This window comes from Falco punctatus (assembly GCF_963210335.1).
Source record: "Falco punctatus genome assembly, chromosome: 13".
In the NCBI taxonomy this organism is placed as follows: domain Eukaryota; kingdom Metazoa; phylum Chordata; class Aves; order Falconiformes; family Falconidae; genus Falco; species Falco punctatus.
Window position 1 is genome coordinate 11,609,145 of NC_137593.1, and position 17,724 is coordinate 11,626,868.

Consider the following 17,724-nt stretch of genomic DNA (forward strand, 5'->3'; position numbering starts at 1 on the left):
GAAGAGCAAGAGGATAAGCAACATCAACTTTATCAGAAATATAAAAAGTCAAGGGCAGGACTTTCCCTCTATCTGTCCCTCATTTGAAAGACGAAGGTGAACAGCTTTGATGTGAGAGATACGTGCTTTCATGTACCAGCCATTCACCAATTATATAAGATTGCTGGAGAACAACAAACTACCACTTGAGAGTTATTTAAACTTATGGCTCTTGAAGACTTTTGTGGTAGCTGCTGTGGCTTGGATGTCCAGAGTTAAGGATACCTGTCCCCCTGTGCATCAAGGAGTGTTTTAAGAGCCATCTCAGAAAAGGGTCTCTCCCCAGTAATACTGCAGTGTGCTTGTAGCCCCTTCCAGTCTTTGGGCAGTTAGCCAGAAGTAAGGAGACTTTCAAATGTACAAAATCAGTATGCCTAGGCTCTGCCCTGGCCAGTCTTGCTGCTGTAGAAGACTTTTTAAAACGTTGTTCCTTCCCCGTTGCTAGATTTGATGTTCAGGGACCTGTGTCACAGTCCTTGCTAATATGGCTCTACGTGTTGAATTGTCATGTCGTATACATAAGGTTTGGGCGTTTGTTTATTTGTTTGTGGGGTTTTTGTAAATGACTGTTTTTTAATGAGAAAAAGGATTCTGCTGAAAGATGGCATATATATTTGTTCTGCGTGGAATATTGTTTTGACAACAGAGATTACAATAAAATTCTTGAGTAAACAGTATCCATCTGAGAGTAGTAACCAAGTTAGCAGGGCTGTTTCCTTTGTGAACACTCAAATCATCTATTTAATGTTCATTCATGGTAGTACAGGAATGATTAATATGAGGCTTTATAAACATAGATGCCTAGGTGGTATGTGCATTGTGTACGTGTGAACTACGTGATGCTGATCTTTGACATGGGCAGCAGTCCAAATGAATAGTAGTATAAAGAACCAGATGTTGAACTGCTAGACATTCAGTGATGCTACCATACTGTGCCTCTTTTATCCTTGAAATGGAATAAATAGAGGTTCTTTAAAGAGGGGAAGCCCAGCTGAGTTCCTTGGAGTACAGGCACGAAGAATCCAGAAGAATTTTTGCACTGTTGAGGATGGCAGCATGGTAAAATAGTGGGGTTTGAAATTAGACCACTCTTGGATTAATAAGGGAAGCCTTTATGCAAAATATTACTGTAATTGTAGGCTCATGTTCTGATTGCCTTATCAGTGGAGATGCATCCTCAATAACATCTTTCTTTGTCTTACAATGGAAAAAGATAGAAAATAAGCAATTAAAGCAGACTTACTTAAATGAAAAGCTGTTCAGATGCCACAAATCTGAGCATTCAGCTATGCACTTCTAGCTAACATTGTTAGTTAGTTTTTCTATTAAAAAAACCCTGATTTATTGCTGCTGTGTGTACTTGCTTTGTAGTGTGGCCAGACTACTGACAAGAGATAAATTTTCTCTTTTTCTTTCGACTGTGATCTTCTTTTCTGTCTTCCCGCTTCTCACCCTAAAGCAGTCCCTTATGAATGTGAACATAGAAATGAGAGGTTAATTACTTCTATTATATTCTTGGGATCCTTGTTATACCAGTGAATCTTGTAAAGAAATACTACAAAATCTGGTACTGGTCATTTAAAAAAATAGATGGACTTTGCTCTGAATAAACATCAGTTAACATTCTAGTAGTGAATAGTGTATTTTTTGAGCTTTATGAAAATGAAAACCAAAGCCTTTTCTCCCTAGCTTGTGGTCTAAGTGCCAGCTAGGCATGGGCAAGGTCACCATTAAATTCGTATCTCCCAGGAACAGAAGATACCCTAGGGAAAATCAGCAGACATCTTTTATATAGTGATAAAGAAATACATTTTCAAAAGGAAATTATTTGGTTTTGTCCTGTAATACTTACTCATAACAGCAATCTAAGATTAGTGGAAGATTAACATTATTCAGTCATTTGAATGTCAAATCTTTATGGCAAATCAGCATAGATTTTGAGTTCAATCTCAAAGAACCTTGCTTTCTCGGGGGGTGGGGGTGTGTGTTGTTTAATCTTCCTGGCCAGTATAGAGGATGTTGTGATCTCCTTGTTAAAGACGTCACACTGAGAAGATTGTAGTAGAGGAATAAATAGAACAAGTGTTAGGAAGCCAAGCAGCTCATCTTGGTTGAACTAAAATGCACTTCACGCAAACTGGCTTCCCCATAGCTTTGTTTCTTCTAACTAAGATTCACTTACCATTCTGCCAGCTTATTTGAGGCTCTTGTAAGTACATTTGCATCCTTTTCTGAAATGTTGTTTTACCTATTTGTGCAACTAAGTAGCCAGTATTTTTTACAAGAAGTTACTTACGAGAAGGTAGAGAGAGCAGACAAGGGTAACGTCTCCCCAAGTGCAAAGAGGCTCCAGATTTCACAGGTGGGGTTCAGTAGGGAGCGTGAGAAGTTAAAGTTCTGCTGTGTCTGTGCTGACTGTGTGCAGGCCTGTCTCATTATCGTTATCTGTATTCCTGGCCTATGGTGCTGAGGTGTGCAGTGCTAAAAACACCAGTTGTCCTGGATAGGGGCTGCCAGGCCTGTCCAGGCTGAGTCTCTCTTTCTGAGTGCCAGCTGTATGGTCACAGTGTGCATCTTTGCTAACAGGTCTGCTCTTTCTCCTTATAATTGGCCTGTGTGGATCAATCTGATGGGATAGGGCTGTCAGATGTTCAGACACAAACAGAGGAGATCCATCAAAATAAATATAAATGTTTCCATATGGCATTTTGTGAAAAGAAAAATGGCAGCCCAGTGTTTAGGAGTTCAGCTACAGGTAAATATGTAAGATTTGAAAGATTTCCCACTAAAATGTTAAACTATATGTGTGTTAATAGATTGCATAAAAACAATACAAGAATGAGAGAAAAATAAGTCCTTGCCCATTCTTGGCTGGATCTGGTGAGGCTGGAACTACTGGAAACTTTTTCAAGTAAAGTTAAGTTAGGAAAAGCTTGCTGCTGGAACTTACTGCTTTTTTCCAGTTGTTTTTTTATTCCAGAACTGTGCTCAGACTTTGTTCTGCCCTGGTCCCAACAGATTCTGAAAGAATGTAATGAAAAGAGGAAACAAGGCAAGATGCAACAGGGTGGATGCTTCCCGTCAGTGGCTGCCTGCTTGCAGTCCAAACCTGGGAAGCTTCAATGGATAGGGAAACAACTAATCCCAAATTCCATTACAGTACAGTGTAAGGGAATATCTCAGTGTTACAGATCTATTCATGGATCCTTGTAATAGAGCTGGTTGGGTGGCGTTCATTTTGGAAGCACAACTCTGCCTAGCATGAAGAGTTTATTTTTAGTATTTTAACCAAACAACTTCAAAACTTGACATTTTCTCTGAACTTTAGACTAACGGCTCCACCACTGACTGCCCATGTTCAAGGAGTCTGAATCTGAGGGTGCTGAGCGAGTAAAGACGGTATCAGGCTGTTTGGGCTTAATTAAGCAAAATATGTTTGTTGGTTCAGCTATTAGGGGTCCTTTAGACAGTAATCTCTGAGTGTCATTCTGTACAAAATGGATGGTCACTTTGTACAAAATGGTCTCTGCCTGTCCTTGCCAGCAGTGAACAGCCATAGCATTTGTCCTAAGACTTTGTCCTTTCAAAGTAACTGCTGACTACATTTTGCAAAATTATTGTTATAGTTCCCAGAGCTAGTAATTTAGATGACAGTTTGAATGCATGAAAAAGTGCTGTGTTTCCACTCATGCACTGGGCTCCTTTTTACACCAAATGAAATTTTGTGGAAGGAAACCTTGTATATTGAAGGATGTTTTAAACTGTGTATCAGAGGCATCTCTAATTTTTAGAGGGGAGGAGATTTTTTAACTTAGCTGACTACTTGCCTTAAATGAATAAAGAAACAACCTGTGATATTAAACATGAACCATATATGGACTTCATTGAAGCACTTTGAGCTCAAAATATAGTTCAATGTCCAGAGTTAAAAAAGAAAAAGGAAAGGAAATTAAGCATTTTCTCAGGAACTCTGTTTGAATTAATATGAACCAAGAAAGGAACAAATGCAGTATTTTCCCCCATTACTTGCCTATTTTATTTTTATGTTGTTTTAACGAATAAGAATATTATTGATAAGTTTCAGAGGTTTACTCATTTTTATAGTTAGAAGCGGTTTGCTTCTGTTGTCAGTGCTAATACATCTATTTTTTTGTCTGCTTTAATACGCGATTTTAGACAGTGAAAGTACTTCTAATCCTGCAGGCCGTCATCTTTATATCCTTCCTGCCCCCCACTTCAATTAGTAATGCTTGGCAGTGATTCAGAACCACCCTGCTTTCTAGTTAGGGTGAATGAGAAACCACCAAAAGCGAGAAAAACACGGAGTGAAGTGAACCACTGGCACCCGCTCTGTAGCATGATTGCAGCAATCTGTGCTACTGCGCAGTCACTCCAAGTGAAAGGAAGAGTTTCCTTCAGCCAGAGAGCACAGTTGCTGGCTGTCTAAAGAGAGAGGCAGCGTTGTGTATTTAAGCATAGGACTTGAAGCCAAACACCTCCTGAGATGTCTTCCCTTTTTTCTTACTGATTAAATTATGTGGCTGTGAGCAACTCTTCGTGCCTATTTCCCAGTCTCTACAATATGCAGTTATCAAAAAGCTACTTTGAGGACGTTACTTGAAGTTTTTGAAGCACAGCGTAGTACTAGGAATTATTGAAGTTATTAGTCACTGAGCTGTAGTGTATTGTATATTCAGTGGGACATCCTGTCTTTCTGGTTAAATTGTAGTATTTGCCTCCTGTCTGGCGTAGCCCAAGGTAGATAATCATGACAGCATGAAGCTGTGAACCGGTAGCACAGTGAATGAATTCATGCCAAAGCCCTGATTCCCTTCAATTTCCAATCTGCGGATCTGTTCTTAGAGGTACGTATATTAATACCTCTAGTAAATGATATATTCTTCTAAAATACATGAATGTTATAAACCTGTGGATTATCAGGAGTAGTCTTTGTAGCTCAGTAGGCTGGTGTGCTGGAGAGCTTTCTAAGAAGAGACATGAAGTGAAGGAGAAAAAAAGAAATTAAATATTAATGGGGGGAAAAAGCACATAGTCACAACATAAGCACTGGCAGTTGGAAGTCATCTAGGCTTTTTGTGTTGTCAGTTGCTTATTTTACCAGGGGAACACTTTCAGACCGAGATGTTGCTTGGAGTTCAGAGGACAGATAAACCAAACAGCAGGGGAACCTGCTGATGCTCAGCTATGCCATTTTCAATAAACATCACTTTGCTCAATAGAGAAATTATTGGAGAGGCCTTCAAGGAACAAAGGCATCAACTGGCCACAAACAGTGCTGTATAAAACTGCCTTTTTAAAGCCTTTTACATTTTTTTTCCCCCACTTTTCACACAAGGCTACAGGTCATTCAAGTGAAACTGTATGAAAATGTCAGCTAAGCAGCCATGTTTATCCCATTTCAAATTTTGGTCAAAGCAGTCTTTGTTCCTCTGCTCAGGTCTGTGGCCTGCCAGTATGGGGAAGTGTGAAGATCCTTTTAGACATGTTAAAAAAAATCCACCCCTACAGTGTTGCAAAAATGACATGAAATCAAGCCAAGCTTTCTAAGCAGGCCAATATAATGCGTATTTTAAAACAATTGAATAATGGTATAAAATAAAGAGGCATATCAAGGTTCAAAATACCTCATTCCATTAAGGCTAATTTTGTTGCATGACTGTCATGACATCCTGTGTTTCAACTCTGTAAAGAACAATAGGCCATAGTGATTTACAGGGAGGTAAATTCCTCTGAGGGTTTCTGGTTACAACCTCATCTGTGAAAATGAAGTTATTCACCAGAACCCTTTGATAGATTATTTCCATGAAACTCCCTCTAGTTCACTTATTGCTGAGAACCTTGAAATATTATCATAATAGTTCAGCTGTGTTGAAATGATTGAATGTTCTGAAGTAGTTAAGACAAAATGAAGTTGTTTCAATTGCTGAATCATTTCCAGTGTTCACTTGCAGAAAGGAAAATTGTTTGATGTGCTAAAATTAAAAAATGGGCAAACTTATTCCAAATTGTTTTGGGGTTTAAAGCATTTAACTTAATTTTAAGCATTCTGGATAAAAAAATCTCTTCCAGCCAGATTTGAATTGCAGGAATGTTCTTTTAATTGCCTCTCCTTCATCACAGCATTTCTTGGAGTGGCTTCTCAAGTTGTCCTGGAAGCTGCCTCACCTTTTGATATAGGTTAGGCATCTTCTGTAAGGAGGTCCCAGTGTTTTATGTTTCAATTGTATTTTTAGTTTCCCTTGTGTGTGTGGTGTCTCTGTTAGCTTTCTCCTTATACATTCAGTTTAGTTCTTTCCACTGAGCTACAAGCAACCCACTTTACAATTATGTTCTGATAAAGCCCTATGGATTTGAAAGGTCACATTCTTTTCTTGGATGAATACATCATTCCCATTGATTCACCTGCTGTTTCTGCAAACTCAGAGTATTACTGATGACATTAATTATGTTAATATTCAAAGGGTTCTTAGCATGAGCTCAAGCTTTTCTAACATGCTAATTTTTCAGATCCATTTAAAATGCAGAGAAGATGGGGAGGAGTTAGTGTTACCATACTGGAAAAGAGAAGATAATTTTCTTTGTGCAATTCATGCTTCTGAGATGGTCCTGCAAGCAATGATAAGTTTTTCAGAGTTATTGATTGTTTTACTACCTAAGATGTAAAGCAATCTCCAGTTGTGATCATATGTTGTTTTTCCTGCTGAGGCATTGGTATAAAGGAATTCTGTCAATCCTGTGCAGAGAAGCCAAAGAAAAGCCTAAAAAACATAGGTAGCAGAAAGCAGCGTAAAACCACTACATTGTTTCAGCTTGCTTTTATTTTGGCGTTGTTATCTTGTTCTAGGAACCATTTTAACCTCTGTTTCTAGAGGAAACAAAACACATTTATAGTAACAAACAAAGCATTTCCACAGGCGGCTTGATCCCTCTGACAGGAGAACCTGCCCCATAAGCTGGTGATTTGTGTGTAGATTTGATATGGACCTTATTCCCACTTTAAACAACATTGTATTCTATGTACCACAAGTGCATTTTGGTTTTTGTTTTAACTTTCATTCTTAGGGATCTCAGACCTTAGGGTTTGGTTTTTTTCAGAGCTTAGAAGTGATTAGTCTTTTTAGGTTGAGCTTAGTTCCTAGAGAAGTGCCTAGCACACACTCCTGAAGTGTGTCTGCATGGCCTTTGCTGGTACATCAGGGTAACAGGGCAGTCTTCTCATCTGCTGCAGGCAGGAGCTGCTGGGGAAGTCACATATTGTTGCTTTTGTCTGAAGAAATCAAAGGTTGGTTGATTGCCAAAATGCCTAAATTGGTTCCTGTTGCTCAGCAGTGAAAAAAAATGCTGAAATTTCTAAGATAGTTAAGCTTCTCCAAGACTAGACTCATCTGGACAGAGATACAAACCTTGAAACAATAGTGTCTGCATCCCTAGTTCAGCTGTTTGCAAACCACTGTAATTTATTCTTTTTTACTTTTTTCCCTCCTGATGACCCTTAGCGTCACGTCAGTAGGTCTGTAGCTCTTTCCTTCAAAATGTGCATCCATTTTTTCTTGCTGTTTTGGTTTGGGGAAGAGAGGAAGAGTCACTGAAATGGAAGTTTGTCTTACTTTTCAGTATTGCTGTGTATTACTGAAGAAACAAAACCCATTTTCCCACCCTGCCTGCCCATGCTGGACACCTCTTCCCAGAGTCTGGGAGTGATCCATCTTCATTATTTTTGCACAAGTACCTGCTTTGGTTAAGCCTACTACAGGTGTCACCAATTCTGATTTAAATGTTTAAGATTTGGAGAGATTTTACTGTGTTATTTTCAGACAGTAAATTGACAAAAGTGAAAATTAAATGTAAACTAAAAGCAAACTCTGTACCTTGTTCTGCTATGTAACATCACTAGGGTGCTGTGGAGATCTGTGTTTTGTTCCTTTTGATGAAAATAGTGAATAATAATTGTATTATTCAACCTAAACTGTTTGAAAGGCACAGATGTTAAACTGGATAGTTTGCATAGATTTTTATTAGCAAATGTTGGACGTGGTTTTACTGTATTTCCAAAGTATGCAGAGTTAAATGGCTTCTGTGTTTCTCTAGTTGGATTAGCAACTCTTTGCAGCTGATCTGACTGTGAATTGACCTGTGCTGCATTTTTGTTGTAGATTTTTGCAGTGTGCCTCAACGTGAGCCCTGCTAAGATAATATATATTCAGAGGTTCAAGCAGGAAATAGTTTCATGGTAGGAACATAACTCATCTTCTAAATGGTTACCCAAGGTTCAGGGAGAACGTGACACACAGCAATGAATAGTGTAGCTTAACAACAGAACCAACATTACTGTGTAGCAGAAATGATCTGAGGTCTACTTAATATGATATAAGGTAGCAGTATTAACTTCTGCCCTATTAGCATAACTCTGTATTACAATTAAGGTAAGGTTGACATGGTATTCAGTAACATGTGTGACTGTCTTTCCAAGTATGGTCCAAAAACACCTTAATCCAGGACTGTCTGATGGATGTTAGATAGAAATACACTGTGGTGGTATAAGGCCCATACAGAGGGTATCTGCACGCAAAGATGTAGGGCAGAAAGTAAAAGGGGAAGTGCAAAGTGTACAAGTATATGATACTGTGTTGATTTTTTTGCTGTGATGCTATAGCTGTTAAATATATCCCCCCTGATTACATAATTTGGTGTGAAATGACTTTGTTGGTTGCTGAGGATATTTGCTTCATTTTGTCATGTGGTGCACATTAATCTGGATCTCTGTGGCTTCTGTTGCACAGCAATGCTGTGCAGGAGACTAAAAGCAGGCTCTGTTACAGTCAGTACAGGAGTGTCAGGAGTGCTTTGAAGGGATAATTGGCTTCCTTCCATTTGAGGATTTAATAGAGCACCTCTCCAGTCCCCAGCACCTCCCATCATTTGGAGAAGCACAGTAACCTGTATCTTGTGCGTCACTCCAGGAAAGTTGGTTTATAATAGCGGATTTTTAATACCTGCTCCTGTAAGAGCTGTCATAGCGTGCTCTCTGACTAATCTGGAACCCAAGAGAGTGTGCTGCTGCCTGAAAGCAGGAGAAGTTGACAGTGCTATACCCAAAGGCTCCAGTAATGCTGAGGAATAGCTTCCAGTCTGTGTGTTTGTTTTGGTCTTTCTGTTACTAGACAGAATGGATGGACACTCATTCAGTTCCTTCAGATATGATTTCACACTGAATTTCAGCCTTAGCCTAGGAGGAAAGACTCCTTTTCTCTTACCACACTGCCAAAATGTACACCTGTGGTTTATTAAACACAAAAGGCAGCAGCATTTCTCTTGAATGTGAACAGAGTGAACTCAAGGACCTGATTCAGCAGAATATCTGTGCATATGCTTAAATGTAAGCACACAATTAAGAGTTCTGTGGAAAAGGGATTTGGGAGTTGTAATAAAAAGCGAGATTAGAGATTGGAAAGATTAGGGGATGAATGGCATGAGTGGAGTAGAAGCATAAGACCATTTGGGTGGTCTACTTTGTAATCTTGTAGCTTGGTAGTTGTTTTGCATAATTTATTTTGGTCCTTACTCCTCAGACTGGATTGAAACAACTGAGATGCAAATATTCTGGGAAAATATGTCTGATAAAAATATAATCTCTAAAGGTTGATCTTTACTTACATGTAACAGTCTTTAAATTAACGTGCTGGCCCATGTCATGAGTGCCTGGTTGTATCTGCTTTTCTTGACAGACTACATAAACTCAGAAGTGAAATTTGGGCACACCAGATCAGAAGCTTTTCTGGGTCTGCAGGAGAGATGCAAGTCTGAATTGTTCGGGGCTTTCAGCTCCACCTTCTCTCCGTCATTTGTCCCACAGGACAATTCTTATTAACACATAGTTGTTGAGAACCTGTTTGCACCTGGTATGTAGTAAACTGTTCTTAATGTTGGGTTTCATGTACACACACTCAAAAAAAAAAAAGCTGGCAAAGGTGATGAAAGACCTTACCCTCCAGGAGTGATTATGGACATTAGGCTTGCTTTTATTATGAAAGATAAGAGTGCAGCAGTTCCTAAGGTTTTAGAATGGTGTAGACAGCAAGGATTAAAATGAAAAATGGACCATTTTAATGGAAGAAATTGCACCTACTGTTTGCTGCAGGCTTTGAGATATTTAAGAAGTGCTAAACATTACAAGATAAAAATAATAGTCAGGAAGATTGGGGCAGAACTTCTTTAACTCCATACTCCTTTAATGATTAATTTTGTTTGTGCTTGTTCTCTTCCTTCAAGGTTATTCTTAATTACCAGTGTGGTAATACATGGGGATCTTTTGCAATGCTAAAGCACTTAAAGATAAGTATGTATATTTCGATATGTTTGAACTAGGAGATCTCTATGACAGATACCAAAAAGAAAGAATTTCTGTTCTGAGATCAGAGGTATTCAAGACAACAAAACTTGGATTTAGAAATGCACAAACCATTTTCCTTCATCAGGCTAAACAGAGCAGGTCTGTGAAGAAGCTAATTCATGTCATGTATATAAAGCAAGTCAAATTCCAGGTACTACAAAGCTTTTATGTAAGACTTTGCTGACCCAATAGGTGGTGGAATATAAATAGATCAACAGTGCACCCTTCCTTGTGCTGTTCTACCTAATCCTTTCCTTGCCTTCAGGATTGAAGAGTATTTGATCTATTGAGTCTTAAATCAGACACTGTTTCCTACCAAAAAAAAGCAAAATCCACGAGAATGAAAATATAACGGTGTAAGAGTGTTCTTTTGATTTTGGAATGAGAAGCTGAATTAGGAATATACTATTGTTGTTCCTTTTTTTTCATATATATTAACTTTACAAAGCTGTAACTCTCTGGCTCTCTGATTGCTCTTCGTAGCTACCCCTGCCAGGTGGCTTGACATGAGACTCTGCAAAAAGAGTAATTGTGTTAAACCTATATTAATTTACTTTCTCCTTTTCAATAATACTTAAAATGCCCTCTTCATCCTGCCTGCAGGTCTCCACTGCTGCTCAGAAGATGGAGCACTTCTTATTTTTAGTAACAATATCTCTCATGCTGGGATGGAAGAATCTTAAACCAATTAAACACATTAGAAGATAACAGTGTGTGGGGGTTTGGTTCAAGATCTCCATTTTCTTCACTCTGGGGTATGTCCTAGTACCAGCCTTTCTATCCAAGATGACAGAAGTAGTGATAAGCTGCTAAGTAAGTAAGCAATGCAACTGCTGCTTTGTCAGGTATTCCCTTGCCAAAAAAATAACTTCTGATGGGTTTTGCCTTTTTTTTTTAAATTCTGTTACAGTTAAGTTTTATAAATTATCTCAGTTTTGACTTAGGAATTTTTTTGAGATGCCTGTTTCTTTTTAAACATATGTTTTTAAAAAAGAATTACTATCTTGAGTGTGAAGGTTTTTTTCCAATAGGAGAGGACTCTGTGTGTACACTTTTAAGATATGATGATTTGTTCTTCCCTTTTAATAATGCTTAGTTACTGGGGAAAAAATTGTGAACTGGCTAGAGTATTCTTATCCCTTAAAGTATGTCAGGATCCACATACTTTACCTCTGTATATACACTCTGAATAGCAGGTTGATTTCATTTGTTTTATTTTTAGAAGTTGGATAAGCATGTCCTGAACCTGGTCATGCATCTGTCTAGGCCAGAAAGCATTTGGGTACACTGACAGTAAACGTTTTTTCATTTAATATGGAATTTACATGGATTAGCAATGTCCAGACTGTTTAAATACAAGAAATATTCTAGAAACTGTGGCTTGCGTTACTGACCTGCATGCTCTCATCAGTAGGGATACAGTCCTGAGGTTTTTGTTTATTCTTCATCTTTCATTTGATAGTCAGAATATAAAAGCATGGGGCAGGCTGTCCTGCATCATTTACTCTTACAGTGGAACATCCATACAGAATAGCAGCACTTTATAGAAGTCTTAACACGCCAAATGTTAACATATCTGGCATTATTCAGCATGGCAACGTAACTTGTTATCATCTCTCTTGGACTGGACTGAGAGATAAAACCTTATAGAGAGAAGCAACAGAGGTCAATAGTCTACAGCAGTGTTTTCTCTCACCAGAAATAGTAGGTCACTATCACTCTATAACTATGGATTTCAAGTAAGGATAATAATTAAGCTGAGAGTCTACATACACTCTTTGAAGGGCAGTTCTAATTTAATACTTTTGTCAGAGCACTCCAAAAATTGGTAAGGGAAGAGGGACAGGAAGGCAAAGCAAGGCAAGGCAAGGCATGGCAAAGAAAAAGGAAGGTAGTCTGTTAGTTAAAAGTGCTGGTATAGCACCTGGGAGGCTGGATCAGTTCCTGTGCAGCGGTGGGTTTGCTTTTTGTTAGTGTTTCATTTCCAGTTCAGAGGAACTTGTCTACTGCTCAGCTTGACACTGCACAGCCTATGGCCAGACCTGTGAGCTCATAACTCCCACTGATAGTGAAAAAAATAGGAAGTAAAAGGGGACCATTTTTTAAAGGTAATACAGGGGTTTGATAATCAAGTGCCCACTTTACTGAATTACTGTACAGCTAATAGTCAAGAGTGTTTGCATCGTAGGGTGTTGTGAAGATAAATGAATTTGTCAGTGAGATGCTCAGATCGTCTCATTTGTTATTTTTCCCTCGTACATGGCATTTGATAAATTGCATGCTGCTTTCCATGCAAATAGCTTCACCCTGGCTAGTTTGCGTGTTTGTCTGGAGGAAGATAAATCAAAAAATGGTGGATTTTTTTTTGGACATTGTAAATTACAGTTGGGGCGGTTCCATCCTATGGGTGGCGTTGGCTGGGGACTTTTGAGTTTTCCAGTCAGCTCCACATGAGAGCCCTGTCCTGCTGCAGGTCCTTCTTGCCATGCTGCTGCTCATTTTCTCTCTCTGACCTGCCTGCCAACAGCCCCCATCTCCCCTGGTTTGCTAGCTGGGGAGAGATCTCCGCTTTCCAGCTTTCTGTCAGGATATGGAGGTGGCATATGGGGCACTCAGATTATGATGCTTTCCACCTTCTCTCCCTTTTGCTTTTGCCTTAATCACAGAACAAGTGGTAGATATTATGTGTTTTAGAACATGTTTGGAAGAACATGAGCAAGCTGCCCTACACTCCCTCTTCCCATGCTCCAAATTGTTGCTAAGTTTTGGAAGCTGTAAGACTGTGCCTGTGTAAAAGGACCCTGTGCACATATTCCTACTTTCCTCCTCCCTCTTGCCCTTTTAGTGGGACATGGAAAGTCTGCCCATACTTCAGAAGGGGAAAGGCTCCTCACAGCCCTGCTGAAGCAGCCATCTTCCTTTCCCTCCTCCACACACATAATTTTAAAACAAATGTTACCCTGTAATGCAAAATTTGCTAAAGCATCTGTTTCTTCCCTGGAGCTCTGGAAAAATTTGATCAGTGTGACGAGTTTGTGTGAGTCTGCCTGGAAACTGTATGTTAGAGGATGAGTTCAATATGCGTATCTCTGACAGCTCCTATTTATACCAACATCAAGGTCCATATTGTCCCTCTTCTGTTTCTCTACCTCCTCAGTTCCTTGAGCAGTTGGTCTCTCCCCTTCTCCCAGATAGTTTCCAGTCTCTTGTCTAGGAATTACTGAGTACGAAGGCTACGCTGCCATAAACCAGCAAAAGAAAACACCTGGAAAGGCATTGCTTATCTCACAGATCCTGCTCTGTTCAGGCTGTTTGTGTTTGTGCTGGTGACTCCTCGGAGCCACCCTGATGAGCTGTGGAGCAGGAGGCTGCTGCAGGGCCTCGGGCTCACTGGTGGCTGTATCCCTGTTCAGAGCGGCGTTGGGCAGCTGTGCAGGCGCCTTGTCCTGATGTGTCGATGTCTGAGCTATGTTATGGGGGAGATGTTTTAAAGGTGTGCTTAAGATAGTTATTAATTGTCCTTTTGAAAATATGAGTATGCCGTACTTGCCTGTAACTTTAATGACTAAATCACTGATCTGGGCTTTCTGAAAGCTGGCACAGCCTCACTTGCTGAGAGTGAAAAGAGAGGATCTCTCTTTGCTTAGCACTCAGCAACTGAAGAATTCCCATGAGTGGCAGTTACAGGGTCAACAGCAATAGAACAACCCTTGATATTAATAATTTACAAGTTAGGAAAACAAGCTCTATCAGGTGTTACTCTTTTTCTAATGTTATAAGGGAAGCACTTCTCTTTCTAGCATTTTTCAAATGCTGAAGAACAGCCATTGCTTGTGTAGAATTATCTGTTATTGTTAGCAATGTTCTTGCTTCTCCGCAGCACAGTGACATTGCCTGTATCCTTTAGAACAAATGGAAAATGATAAATGAGGTTAACAAGCTTCAGTCTAAAGTGAAAACTAAATCTGTGACTATACAACTCTCGTTGCATTCATTCTGGTCAAGGATTGGTTTGTTCATTTATTTTCTGGGGAAAAGCATCTCTCTTCCTTGGCCTCCTGAGAATCAGAAAACATGATTAAAACAGCTTGAGTAGCCTATTTCAAGGCTTAAGAAAGAATACCAGACACAGCATTTAGGGATGCAGATAGCTTGTTTTCCTTAATTGTTTCCCAATCAGAAATTGGATGAACCTTCGGGATGCTGAAACAGGGAAAATCCTCTGGCAAGGAACAGAAGATCTCTCTGTGCCTGGAGTGGAGCATGAAGGTACTGTGTGTCCTTATTGTACATTTTGGGGCTGGGTGGTGCTACATGTCTAAGTCACCAGGGTTGTGAGCGTGCACCTGCTTTGAGAGACAGATGTCCTGGTTGTTACTTCACATCTTCAGAGACTTCCACCACAATAACCTGGGGACATGTGGAGAAGGGTGGGAGTGGATCAGTGGCTGGCAAAAGAGACAAATTAAACTGCTAAGCAGGGAGCTCAGCAGGGTAAGGAATGAGTGGCCAACCTTTGCTAGGTTGAGTGTTTGTTCCAAAATGAAAAGTATAAAAATGTATTGACTTTTCTCAGTGTAACAACAACGTTTAGTCAAGGCAGAGGTCAAATGGACAACCAGTGGGAAAGAAGCGTATACGGTTATTATCTTGCCTGGCCACAACTGTCCTAATACTGTCCTGTGCTAAATTTGACCTCTGCTTTGAAGTGGTGTACATGGCACGTTTGCTCTGCTCTCCTGTCCGTCTAGCATTGCTAGGAAGGACTGTTGCCCTTTCACTTCTGTCCTCACTGAGTAGCAGAGGACTTCACTGTCCCTTACTCTTCCCCCTTTGTGACAAAGCACTCTGATAGGTGACATCCCTTGCCAAGAGCTTGGCATTGGCTCTGTGAAGTCTGGCCTCACTGAACTAGTTTTGAAGGTTTTTGTATTATGTGAGTACCATAGCTGATCTCCAGTAAGTGGAGTGAAGTTGATCGCTTAATTATGCTGGTGACATTGATGTATTTTTGGTTAAACATCAAGGACTGAGTTCTGACTGTCACTACGAGGACTCATTTCTCCCATAAACTGGAAAATCTGTTACATCTGAAGGAAGCAACCAGTGTATAATCCTCCTCTGCCCAGAAAGCATACAGAAAATCTCTGGCAAAACACTGTGAGTCCGGTAGTCTCCCAGCAATACACCTGGTTTCAAAGCCAGATTAAGGCACAAGAGAAATAACTTGCCTTCTCCTCATTTGGTCCCCAGTTAACATTCATCTGCTTTATGACAAGAATTCATTAACAGGACCAGTAGTAGGTTGTCTCAGCTTAAGAGCCTGATGCTTGGAACACAGGATGCCGATCAGAGCTAGAGGAAAGCAAAGCTGTGATTCAGCGATTACTAAGAGCATTTTCCAAGCTTTGTCTCCTTCAGCCTTGCTAACCTGTACTCCCATTCTTGTAGCAGTGCTAAGAGCAAACAGTTTTGCTGATGGGCCTTAACAGATACGTACTCATGTCTGTCATACAAGATACCTGTATTAAAGCAAAGCATTCCAGCATCTTCGTATAAAACTGTAGGAAAGCAATTGAAATACAACTTAAAAGAAATGTGGTACTATATTTCTTAAACTGTGGGTTAGTGATGCTTTGTCTTCTTAAAATAACTGTGTAACAGGAGACCTAGGAGAAATGAGGAATCAGGCTGTAGAAAGCAAAGAAGATTAACTCAAAATATTCCCAGTCTTCCCAGATTTTGCGCTGTAAAAGCTTCCCCTTGGATGCATGGATAGTCTTTGAATCCTCTTCACTGTCTCAACAGACCGTTGCACTGCCGTGGTTCGATACAAACAGCAGAAAGGTGTGATCTGGGGCAGAGGTGACAGCTGGAGCTGTGTCTCAGGAGGGTTTGTTGTGGTGCCCCATTTCCCCACTGCCGTCTTTCTCATTTTGGCAAATCATATCACCTCACAGGGTCTCAGATTTTTCCCACATATGAAACAGAAACCCTCCCCTCCATCAGAGGAGCTTGGGGAATTAATTAAAACATACTCTGGCATGAGATTAATGCCCATTGTACAAGAAATTGTTAAGACCTTATCCGGTGTGCAGTTCAGTCATCCATCTAGAAGACAGATGACTGCAAACTGGAACAGGTGCAGAGAGCTACTAGGAGAAGCCGCTGAAAAGATTGTGCATGGGAGGATGGTCTTCCTTAGGAGAAGAGAGGAAAAAAGCCATTCTCACATGGCTTAGTAAGAAAAGAAGGATGAGATGGATAGATTATTCTCAATAAATAGGCTAAGAAGGGGGGGAGATTCCCACAAAGGAGGATAATTTGACTATGAATTAAAAGGTGTGGGGAAATGTGATTCTGATAGTCCTGCAACAGAAAGGCAAGGGCAAACAGTCAGAACAATTGTGTCCTGGTTTCAGCTGGGATGGAGTTAATTATCTTCTTAGTAGCTGGTGCAGTGCTGTGTTTTGGATTTGGTGTGAGAACAACATTGATAGCACATTGGTGTTTTTAGTTGTTGCTTGCTAGTATTTATACTAAATCAAGGACTTTTCAGTTTCTCAGGCCCTGCCAGGGAGAGGGCTGGAGGGGCAGAGGAAATGGGGAGGGAGCGCAGCCAGGGCAGCTGATTCGAACTAGCCAAAGGGATACTCCATACCACAGAACGTCATGCTCAGCGTATGGACTGGGCAGGGGGTTGGCCGGTGCCTGTTGATCACTGCTCAGCGCCTGGCTGGGCATCACTCAGTGGGTGGTGGTGTATTGTGCATCACTTGGATTTGTCCCTTCCCTTTGGATATTATTCCTCTCCCCTTCCCTCAGCGGGAGCAGAGGGAGGGGGAAAGGGAGTGAGCAAGCTGCTGCACAGTACTTCTCTTCTGGCTGGGGTTAAACTACAACAAACTGTTCTAAAATGAAGGCCATGTGTGTTTCAGAGTCATTATATAGTACTTGTGTGTGTGTGTTCTGTGGCCATTCAGAGCAAATCACAGTGTGTGTAGACACAGCAAGCAAAGAATCAAATATATAGCAGAGTGAATAAAATTCTTTCCTTTAAACAGGACTTCTATTTGATTTAAGCACAGGTTTCTTTTAAAAATGAACTCTTTTATTTCAAAATCATGATACTGTATCATGCAGTATCTAGTTTAAGTCATGATACTGTATTACTACCTAAACTTACTATTACCACTTAGATTAATTAAAAAGAATATTAATGTGGTATTGGATACCTGCCGCAATCTTAACATTAAACTGCTGAAAGTAGTGAA

The 17,724-nt window shown here is 40.1% G+C and overlaps 1 protein-coding gene across 3 annotated transcripts in view; it reads left to right on the forward strand.

Moving 5' to 3' along the window:
* The window catches only part of PDE6D (phosphodiesterase 6D), a 38,127-nt gene that overhangs the window by 14,054 nt on the left and 6,349 nt on the right, over positions 1–17,724 (forward strand). For all 3 annotated transcript variants that reach the window (XM_080409908.1, XM_080409906.1, XM_080409907.1), the window contains exon 2: positions 14,631–14,719. In XM_080409908.1, the coding sequence (XP_080266034.1) occupies positions 14,631–14,719 (89 nt within the window). The remainder of the gene's footprint in view (positions 1–14,630; positions 14,720–17,724) is intronic.